General features: G+C 44.4%; 1 protein-coding gene across 1 annotated transcript in view; it reads right to left on the bottom strand.

Annotated features, from left to right (window-relative positions):
• Nucleotides 1-357: 357 nt before the first annotated feature.
• The window catches only part of LOC311313074 (contactin-associated protein-like 5), a gene marked incomplete at both ends in the record, with an annotated part of 83,975 nt that continues 72,638 nt past the window's right edge, over nucleotides 358-11,694 (bottom strand). The window contains 6 exons of the mRNA XM_084443108.1: nucleotides 358-560; nucleotides 1,421-1,495; nucleotides 2,238-2,441; nucleotides 3,869-3,956; nucleotides 4,633-4,766; nucleotides 10,808-11,050. Of these exons, the coding sequence (XP_084299234.1) occupies nucleotides 358-560; nucleotides 1,421-1,495; nucleotides 2,238-2,441; nucleotides 3,869-3,956; nucleotides 4,633-4,766; nucleotides 10,808-11,050 (947 nt within the window). The remainder of the gene's footprint in view (nucleotides 561-1,420; nucleotides 1,496-2,237; nucleotides 2,442-3,868; nucleotides 3,957-4,632; nucleotides 4,767-10,807; nucleotides 11,051-11,694) is intronic.

The raw sequence follows: 11,694 nt of genomic DNA, 5'->3' as shown, positions 1-11,694 counted from the left end.
TACATTTCATCCATGATATTGCCTATGCCCTCCCTCCACCATCCTCTCCACTACCCCGCTGGATAAATCCATTGCATCATTCCCATAATGTTGTATTCTATTACAGCGCTGTCTCCCTCTGCCACTGCCATCATCGTTCACAGGTCCACAGCACAACATAATTGCAGCTACAAGTCCTGGCCTACTGAGTATCTACACAGAAGTGGGGGGGGGTACTACCCTCTTCCTACAGCTCCCTACTGGAGAAATGATCCTTCATCCGCCCCGGAGGAGGACAAGACTGGGGGGCCCATTCCGCGCAGACAGCTGGACAAAACAGAAGAGAGGTAAGTGGTGGTTTGGCTGGACCCCCCGGCGTCAGATGTAGTACTCCTTCATGTTGTCCCTGACTGAGTTTTGGAGGTGCAGCTCGGTCCGGTAGGCTGTGTCCAGGCTGTGCCGGTGCTGCTCTTTCTCCGTGATGCTGCTGGCGGCCCTCTGGGCCCGGCGCTGCTTGTACAGGAAACGGGTCATCACCGTCACCACACACAGAGCGATGAAGACCACCGCCGTCACCACACCTGAGGACCAAGGGGGAGAGGCGGCCATTTTAATTGATCAAAGAGGATGGGACGTGATTCATGGGCACGTGCCCCCTCAGATTTGGGGGTGTTATTTTTTTATTTTTTTTACATTTCTGTTATTGTTTGTTTACCATTACATTTTACAATGCGGAGCTATGATTATTTTCTCTACTGAGCTGAATGTATTATTTTAATTATGTCATAGACCACCTCGAAAAGCCACCATAACCTCTTCCAAAAAGCCAAACACCCTCTTTCCCGGTGGATTTGGTTTCTTCCAAATGAACACTGGACCTGGAAGCCCCCCCCCCCTCGCCTCGTCTCAGATAAACACGTTTTCATGGTCTGCTTGCATACATTTAGATTAAGGTTGTCCTTAACTGATGAACAGCTCCTCCAAATATTAGGCTATTCAGTATATCAGATTCAATATACATCATACTTCAGTATACAGTATATAATTTGGATCAATGCCAAATGAGTAAAACAAAAGTAGATTTGTTTTCTGTTACTTTTATTTTGAAAGTCCTTGAAAGAACGCTACCGGTAAGTTTAATTTCACACCGCTTGAGTGGCAACTGGTAGTGTGCTGTGTCCTGATTTTAAACTGCAAAAAAACACTAAAATATTGCGCGCGCTATTAACGCCTCGCACGCATGCTGCGCGTGCTTCGCTCTGTCGTGTACCTCGGTTTTTTGGGTTGCATGACGCCCCTGACTCTGTCTCATGTTTGTTGAACAATAAAACTGTATTTATGCAATAGAGCGATAGAGAGAAAAGGACAAACAACGCACAGCCGGGGCTTATTTCACATTAAGAAACTGAACAATAAATGAACACAAAACATTGAAACTGACCTCCTATGACGACCGAATCATTCCGGGAATCATTTCCCTGCTGCTCCTTATCTTTGTTTGCCTTTGCAGCTTGATCTGGTGGAGAAACAGACAGAGAGAAACAGGCTGATTCATTAACTTGATCTGGTGGAGGCACAGACACAGAGAAACAGGCTGATTCATTAATTGATCTGGTGGAGGCACAGACACAGAGAAACAGGCTGATTCATTAATTGATCTGGTGGAGCACAGACACAGAGAAACAGGCTGATTCATTAACTTGATCTGGTGGAGCACAGACACAGAGAAACAGGCTGATTCATTAACTTGATCTGGTGGAGCACAGACACAGAGAAACAGGCTGATTCATTAATTGATCTGGTGGAGGCACAGACACAGAGAAACAGGCTGATTCATTAACTTGATCTGGTGGAGGCACAGACACAGAGAAACAGGCTGATTCATTAACTTGATCTGGTGGAACACAGACACAGAGAAACAGGCCGATTCATTAACTTTCAGTAATGAGTGAAAGAGCCACGCAGCCAAAGGATGTTTGTTCAAGGCTGTGTTGGTGGCGCCACATAATGCATTTGTTAACTGCACAAACAATGATGCACATAACTTCCATTAGGCTGCAAGGTATCAGCTCACTGTTGTTGCTACTCATTTCTGATTCATGTTTGGGATGTAATAATGACTCTTTGAGCTAGAGACCAGACTGAGATACATCAGCTATTGATTCACAGTCCACAAGACAAAGCGTCGTGGTGGAGAACGTGTCTGCTCAGTCTTTACTCGCCCAGAAACCAGTGAGCAGACTGTTGGACCCTCCTACCTGACAGTGGGCGAGAGGTTGTTGCTTCAGCCAGCGCTCCACAGTTGGACTCGACCAGCTGACCCCGCACGCTGACCAATGAGCTGCCTCGGTTCAGCAGCGCAGCCTTCAGAGGAGCCACGTGATTGAACTGGACCGATGACAGGCAGCCAATGAAACCCTTAGATCCCGCCTGCATCACTTCACTGTCAAAGTTCTCTCTTCCTGTCATCCAAAATAATCAAGGAAGAGTAACATTCAATTAAACTCAACAAAGAGCTCTTTTCCAATCTACAAAACCACAGACATCCGTTTAGATTAAATTAAGCGTTACATAAAATAAAACTTTTGTTTTTTGTTCGGAAGCTGACTAAAAGGTTTTATTCTGCTACTATTATTTCTAAAGCCTCTTTTTCTTTGTTCCAGTGGCCCTTTTATGCCATGTCAATGAGTGAGTCATTTACCTTGAATTAGATTCAGCCCCCTGGCAACTGAATTGATTGTTTCTATGGCAACAGCAGCAATTAAGGGATTTACAAATTATTTTCCTTCATCATAGATGGTCAAATAAATCAATCTTTAGTCTTTCAGTCTTTTACTATAGGATTAGGAGGTCAAGAGATCTTTATATAGCCCCCCCACACACACACACACACACACACACACACACACACACACATATATACATACATGCATCACACCATGGTCACAAACCATACTAAAACCCATAACTGCAATATACAAACAGGCTATAACAATCATGGACTGCAAACCAATGTGATGGCATCACTGTGGTATTTTGAGTAATTTTTTTACTTTTGAAAATGTTCTTATTTTTGTAATATCAGAATAGTCTTTAAAGTCGCACTGAAACGTTAATTTTTTTTGGCATACATCGTTGAATAGGTGAACACTATGGCCAATTATGTGAACCAAAATGGGACAGAATGCTTTTTTCATTTCATTGCGACTTTAAATGTTTATACAATCATGTTTCATCTGTATTTTCTGGACTGGTGGTTAGACATTGGAGCTCTAGCAGAGCAAATACACGAGCTTCCAATAATGCTGACTGTGCTGTTCCCATGTGCACGAGCTCGCTTGGACAGTCTTCCTTCTCAGTTAAAAGGGCAAACGTATGGAACTCTCTGCCTACTGACTTAAAACTGGAGTCCAATGTCAGCGTCTTTAACAGAGGACTCAAAGTGTGGTTCAGATCAAAGCAGCAGTGATCACATGTGTAGACGCAGACTGGTTCTGTAGTTGTGATCACGGACCTCTCGCTCTGTTCATTACGTGCTGTTAGAATCTGATCTGTGATTTTAATTCTGTATTTTGTACATATACTGTTTGGTTTCGTACTGCATATTTTATTCTATGTATTATCTTTTAGAACAGCCTCTTATGGACTGGTGTTGAAAATTAGCACTAGTTAGTTTTAGTATGTCCACTGACTGTTCCAATGTAACTGAACTGTGATGTCAATATTAAATAAAATATTCATTCATTCATATATATATATATATATATATATATATATATATATATATATATATATATATACACATTATGGTCTGCTTTCACTAAATGTCCCTCACTCTGTGACTGAAGAGAGCAACAATATAGAAGTTTAATTTTAGACGGGTGCTTACCAATGACTTTGCCCAAAGTCAAGGATCTGATTAGGATCAGCTCTGCATCAGATGACAGGCTGTACTTTCGGTGGACGTCCTGGTCAAGCTGGTGAGTGGAAGATAATCAAATAATAAGCCAGTTTCAAGCAATCCAAACCCGTTTCAGTTTTCAACATGTTATGGATTGAGTATTATGTTCGGTAGTGATCCATTCAAGCGGCTATCTGGTGCAGTGTGCTGTAACGCGTTGGATCCCCCAGTCTCTTACTGATTCACAGTGCTCAGATGTACAGTAAAGCATTGTAAGCACAATACAATAGAGATCGAAATGAGGAACGTGAGCCTGAATAATGCAGTGGAGTTATGATACACATGATCAACATGGCAGAGGTCAGGTTGAGGCTGGCTGAGAAGGCTGAGTATTTCCATTCTGCAGTGAGGACAACTCAAACATGACTTCTGACGCACTGCGTTCACGCTGCATGTGTGAATCTGAATCTGTGCTGCTAAGTCATTATGTTATGTGCTTGCCCACCAGATTCAGGATTATTCATATCGTTTTGGCATTTTGTCATAGTAGGCGTGAATGCAAATGAGAACACCTTGGACATTGCATATTATTGACATCATCCTGTTTTACACTATACCTATCAATCAATCAATCAAAGCTTTATTTGTATAGCGCATTTCATACCCAGAGGCAACACAATGCGCTTTACAGACCAACTTAACATTTCCCCAAATTCTGAAGATCCTGGGAACCTTTGTGGATGTTTGCCCACCTGAACGTAGACGTCCTTCCCCTCTCGGTGGATCCTGACCCGGTGGAGATGTCCGTCGGCCAGGCTGGACGCTCTGGGGCTGAACACATCCGGCCTTCTGTTCACATGGAGACGGTACCAGATCTGGAGACTCCCTGGACCACACCAATACAAAGCAAGATTTACATTGTTGTTATTATTATTATTATTTTATTTGTTTATGGCATTTCTGCTTTATTAGATGGGACAGTGAAGATTCTAGACAGGAATGCAGGAGAGAGAGAGAGGGGGGGTGGACATGCAGCACATGGCCGGGGCCGGATTCGAACCCAAGCCTTTGCGGTATGCACCTTAACTCGGTGAGCGACCGGCGGCACCCCAAGATTAACATTATTTTTGATGGACTTCAACCAAGCATCAGTAATACATCTTTGTTCAGATGCTTTAAAAAATAAAATAAAAAATGTGGTGCCGTGCTGCTTTGAAAACTTCCTTTGTCTCTGTGCATCACAGAAAAGCCATTAGTCATTTATTGATTGAGGAGCTGAAGACTTGAGCAGAATAACTATATCTCATCTTAAACTTAGACCCTTTGTTTCTAATTCAGCCCACTCATGCATATCAATCAATATGAATAAAGAGACATGGCTATTGAGGGAAGTAAGAGACTAGCAGGATTTATACTGTAGCTGAATAAAAGACAGGAGTGTAAGGCAATAGAGATATATATATATAAATAGAGTTCTCTCTCTCTCAGTCCCTAATGGTTGGCTCTTAGATATATAAATATTTATCCTAAAGCTCTTTGGCCCTGTATTGAATACTGTATGTCAATATGCACTCAGTGTTCCTCCCACACACACACGACACCAGATCAGAAAGGTACAGAGCTATGCATTATCAAGAGAAGCTGGGTCGATATTGCAATTCAGACTGCGATAGTGAGGTGGGTTTCTCTTCGCTGTCTGAGAGCGAGTCCTGACAGACATGGAGGATGAAAATTACCAAGGATGAAGTGTCCTCCCAATCCTTCAATATTTACCCAGCCCTCACTCAGTCCTGCACTCTTAACCAACACAAAAGAGCAAGGAGCAGTGACTTAGAGGAACACAGGGGTGTCACTCAACATGACACTCTATGGCTTCTGGATTGGGCTCAAAAGCTGTCAGCTTAGAGGTCTGAGGTGAGTGATCGGCAGCTCTCGGGGTTAAGTTGTGAGCTGAACAGGCTTAAGCGCATTGCTGAACCTGTAGTATTTGTCAGCGTCTAAATTCTTTTGTTCCTGTTCGTTTTGTGACGGACAGTATTTTGTTAATACATTATCAAAATTAACCTGCAGTGCATGGAGATTCAAATGTGATTCATTCGTTGAGAAGGGATTGCGTTATGTAAAAGGAATATTATGGCAAGCAAATGCCTCTCAACTTGAAGTGAGGAACATTTGAGAATCTATTTTTATACTTTAGTGGTTCAAAGTAATTAATGGCAGACTTTCGTACTTGGGGGACGGTATTGAGAACAATCTCTTTTTTGGAGCAATACTATCCAACAGAACATTAAAGCTGATGTTACTGTGAGTGCCTTGGTGAGGGGCAGTACCTGTGCAATAAGTTTGAACAAGCCATTAGGGACCAAATGGAAATGTTTTCAGTAACACTTTATAATGAATGCATGCTGTGAATGATTTATTCATAATTTATAAAGCATTGTTCATACATTACATTAGTAAGCAATTCATGAACAGTTCTACATTAATACTGTATGCTAATGTATAATGTGTTTAATGATTGTATTTTCATCATCTTTGTGCGTGGCTGGCCAGCCGCACAGCTAGAATAGCAAATGCCCAGTAGTCAGTGCCGTTGTTGACCTGCAGTTCTATGTTGCTACCACAAGAGGCAGTGGTCCCAGAAGTTGGTGGCATGTTTGATATTTACTGTATTAGACTATGATGTGTAATGCAATGCAAATACATAGAATAAACATAAGGTGAGATCACTGACCTATGACTAAGATACAGTATGAACATTAACAGAATGAACAATATGAAGAGTGGTATAAATAGGCCAAGATATACACCAATGTAATGCACATATAAAATAAACACTAAGGTGATCACTATGCCGGCCTGAAATATGAGCATCATTAACCGAATGAGCAATATGACAAGTGCTTATGAAATAATCTATTTTTTAGAACTTGTAGATTGGTCTTGATTAATTTAGGTTACTGTATACTAAGACGATGGTGTTGAAGTGATAATTCTGCTAACTACCCCCTCACCCCCTTGCATGAATTTAACATGGCCTAGAGGCCTAGGCTACTTATCTTTCTGGACAGTCTGACCCCAAAAATGCTTTAAAATATGCTTAAACTTGGTTCATTGTATTATATAAGGTTAGTAGAACATGTACAGTGTGAAAATGAAACCAATTTGACCTGTACTGGATGTCTATTCTTTGAACTATTTTGTCCCATTAATTTAAGGAAGGTTTACCTGGCTATATCTCTGAGATGCTGCAGCTTGGTGCACTTATCCCTTATGATGAGGGGATAATTCAGTTAAACCATGAGCCAATTCCTCCAAAACACTTTGGAAATATAAGCCTTTACAATTTCCCATTCATTTTAATAGGGGCTGTAAACGACCTTTAAACCCCTCCCGTATGGCCTCTAAAGGTTGCAGGGGTCCAAGGGTTGGGTTGTTGGCTCTTGTATGGGTCTGTTATCAGATTCCAGAGTTTGGTGGTGATTGGACTAAATTTGACAGATTTTGCCAAAAAGGTCAAACTTTCTCAAAAGATGCTCTCTTAGCCTGCAAGAGGACCTTGAGCTGAAAAGTGGAAATCTGGAAAGGATGCAGCTAGACGACTGAAACTTGGTACACTTGTTACACTATATAATGACATAACTGTCCTGCAATGTCAGCCCAATCGCCCTTACCATCTCGGAAAAAAGGCAGATTTTAGTGTACAGCCCCTACTAGGGTTAGGGTTAGCAGATTCTATTCCTTTTGTGGTAGAATAAATCCGAAGACATCGGTGGAAAGGTCTGAGCTTATACAATACAGTCTGTAGATTTGATGATCCTCAAATGACCCTAAGCTCCTCAGCTGCCCTTTGAACCCTGACCAGAGGTCAACTTCAAATTTAGGGCTTTGTTCATAGTATAAACAGTAACCACTTACATATGTTAAATCTAATGGTGCAATTAATATAAAATGAGATTCTTAACTAAACCAAGTCTGTAACTTAAGAGACATTGTAATTTAAATTAATGAACTACATTGCCCGAAAACATTCTAAATTCTGAGCTAATGAGGCATGGAAACATGGTGCCGAGAATTGTAGTTCATGGAAGTGGAAAATTGGGGTTAAGTAAGTAAGTAAAATGTTATTTATATAGCACCATTCGTAGCACGAGTGCACAGAGTGCTTTACAGTTGGAACTTTAAAAACCACATAGTCCAATCAGATACAAACAAGTGCACTGAATACAATAAAGAAAAAGTGCACGTAAAAACATAGTGACATAAAAGAGGTCAGTGTCAGGGGAAAACAGGCAAGCTGAAAGGAGAGTGTGGCAGATAGACGGCCGAGCGCTCAAAGGCTTGTCTGTATAAGTGTGTCTTAAGCTGCCCTTTAAAACTGTCCACAGAAACAGCAGCTCTCAGATCCTGTGGCAGCGCGTTCCACAGTCTAGGAGCCACAGCCCCAAAAGTCCGATCCCCCTTTGTCTTTAGCCGCGTCCGAGGCACCTTTAGGAGACCCTGGTCAGATGATCTCAAGGTCCGGCTGGAGGTGTGGTGGTGGATGAGGTCACAGATGTAACTGGGGCCTAGTCCCTGGATGGCTTTGAAGGTGAAGAGCAACACCTTGAACTGTATTCTAAAAGAGACAAGTAGCCAGTGCAGGGTGGCGAGTATGGGTGTCATGTGACAAGACTTTTTTGACCTGGTAAGTAATCTGGTAGCTGCATTTTGGACAAGTTGAAGACGATCAATGGATGACTGATTGAGACATGTGAACAATGAATTACAGTAGTCAAGCCTGGATGATATAAATGCATGGACAGACATTTCTAGCTCTGAGTGGGACACAATAGAATGGAGTTTAGCGATGTTTCTCAGATGGTAAAAACAGTTGCGACACAGAGACTTGACATGTTTGTCCAGGTGCATAGACTGGTCAAAGTGCACACCAAGGTTCCTGATATTAGGGTGGACGTTGTTTTTGAGGTGCCCCAGATGTTCTTGCACCCTGGCTGTGACACTGTCAGAGGCAATGACTAGGACCTCGGTCTTAGCAGCATTTAACTGGAGGAGGTTGTTTGCCATCCAGCCCTCAATAGCCGCCAGGCACTCAAGGAGAGTGCTGAGACTCTGCATGTTCTCTGGTTTGAACGCAAAGTGGAGCTGGATGTCATCCGCATAACAGTGGTGGGAGACACCGGGGAAATTACTGATGATGTGGCTTAGCGGGAGCATGTATAGGGCAAACAGAATAGGGTCAAACAGAAACACGTCCACCTCTTCCCTGGAGCTAGTCCACTGGTGGTCACGTCCACCTCTTCCCTGGAGCTAGCCCACTGGTGGTCACGTCCACCTCTTCCCTGGAGCTAGCCCACTGGTGGTCACGTCCACCTCTTCCCTGGAGCTAGTCCACTGGTGGTCACGTCCACCTCTTCCCTGGAGCTAGTCCACTGGTGGTCACGTCCACCTCTTCCCTGGAGCTAGTCCACTGGTGGTCACGTCCACCTCTTCCCTGGAGCTAGTCCACTGGTGGTCACGTCCACCTCTTTCCTGGAGATAGTCCACTGGTGGTCACGCAGGAGGCGGCTGCACTCCTCCTCCCAGCCCGGGATGGAGTTCCTGTTGTAATCAGGGATGGTCCTCTTTGCTGCCCCCAAGAGGACCCTGCAGTAGGCTGCGTAGGCGCCGTCCACATCGGCTGCTCTGGGTCCAGCAGACCTGCTGACCTTTTTTCTGTCTCTTCAGCCAATAACTCCCATTTGGCCTTTGGGAAATTCCATCTTTTGACAGGTTTCCCTGCTACCTGTGGCACCTGTGATGGGACTTTAATAATGGACGGTCGGTGGTGTGAGCGTGGAGACCTGTCCAGCACGCGTCTCTCCCGTTTTGGGTCATTGCTGTGGCACACAGCGAAGGCCAGTTCTGGGCTGGTGGAGGTATTCCAGCGTGCAGAGAAGAAACTTGGAGGCTCCTTAGAGTCGGACAGCAGCAGAGCATCAGTGTTGGAGGCCCATTCGTTCAGTGCCGCTCCGTTAGGTGTTGTGTGGTTTTAACCCCAATCTGTGTGCTGATAGTTGAGGTGCGTCTGCATAGATGGCGGGTGCAGTTACGGATGGGAGTGGCAACGCAGGATTGGTTTATTCGCATGATTATGTAAAAACTACCAGACCGATCTTCATGAAACTCGATGGAGGGGTGTAACATGAGCCAAATTAGAATCCGTTATATTTTGGAGCGGATCCGACCTGAGGAGGGCACCACAGAGCCGCCCATTCACCTCCATTCATTTTTTGGTCTTAATCTTGAAACGGCCATAACTGTATCTCAAAGTGGGAAAGTCACATATCCTGCTCGCACGTACAGGTACGTGCACACAAAGCCACAAAATGCATTTACGGGGGGAGGTCCGCGCTCTGCAAGCACTATTTCTAGTTGAGTATGAAAATACAATCATCAAACACGTTACACATTAGCATGAAGCTCTCAACCTAACAAATGCAGCAATACCAAACATATCCTGCTCACACGCACGTGCGAACAAAGCCACAAACTGCATTCATGACGGCGGAACTGTGTTCATGAATTGTTTACTAGTGTAATGCATCTTCATATAGGAATGTTTTATAAATGATGAATTAAGTATTTGCTACAGGTGATATAATGATGCTTCATAGCGTGCACCAGGGCACCGTGCTGGCCATCTGTAGGTTCTGGAGAATCACAGAATGGCCGCCGGTGATTCCGTTTTTTTGTCCCAGCACGTCCCTGGCGTGCACTAAAGTGTTACCACGTTTTCATGTACCATAGTATTCATCACCATGGTAAAAAAAACAACACTAACTCAACCCCGTTAACCAAAGCCAGCAGGGTGTGGCCGTACCGTTGCGTGCCAGGATGAACACTAACTCAACCCCGTTTACCAAAGCCAGCAGGATGTGGCCGTACCGTTGCGCGCCAGGATGACAGCGATGTACTGCTGGTTGAAGGTGCTGATGGTCAGCAGCATGGCAGGGCTCTGGGAGGTCAGGAAGCTGAAGGCCATGTTCTCTCTGGCTCTGCTGGTCTCTCTGGCCCTGCTGGTCTCTCTGGACACGCTGGAGGCCTGGGAACTCCTGTTCTGCATGACCGAGAAAGGCTCCTGGAAAGTGTAGGTCACCGAGGACTCTCGGTCAAAGGTCACAGACACCTCTGGAGGGAGAGGGCGAGAGAGAGAGAGAGAGAGAAAGGAGAGAGAGATGCTGAGGATTAAACCAATAATCCGTTTTTTGATCGCATGCACATGGATATCAGAGAAAATCAGAAGGCCGATACACCTTTATAAACCTTTTAAGTTAAACTTGAACCTCATCTCACATTCATAACACATTGCTCTGCGTAATAGTGCAAACACACGGGTCATAGGGCCAAAACACAACCCCGTTAGCAGGCCTAGCTGGTACTAGTTCTGGACACGTCTGCTCAGTGGGATGATGGAGGCCTAGCTGGTACTAGTTCTGGACACCTCTGCTCAGTGGGATGATGGAGGCCTAGCTGGTACTAGTTCTGGACACATCTGCTCAGAGGGATGATGTAGGCCTAGCTGGTACTAGTTCAGGACACCTCTGCTCAGTGGGATGATGGAGGCCTAGCTGGTACTAGTTCTGGACATGTCTGCTCAGTGGGATGATGTAGGCCTAGCTGGTACTAGTTCTGGACACCTCTGCTCAGTGGGATGATGGAGGCCTAGCTGGTACTAGTTCTGGACACCTCTACTCAATGGGATGATGTAGGCCTAGCTGGTACTAGTTCTGGACATGTCTGCTCAGTGGGATGATGGAGGCCTAGCTGGTACT

This window comes from Borostomias antarcticus, assembly GCF_949987555.1.
Source record: "Borostomias antarcticus genome assembly, chromosome: 9".
NCBI lineage: Eukaryota > Metazoa > Chordata > Actinopteri > Stomiiformes > Stomiidae > Borostomias > Borostomias antarcticus.
The sequence above is the reverse complement of the archived record's forward strand: the minus strand, read 5'-3'. Positions and strand labels throughout refer to the sequence as shown.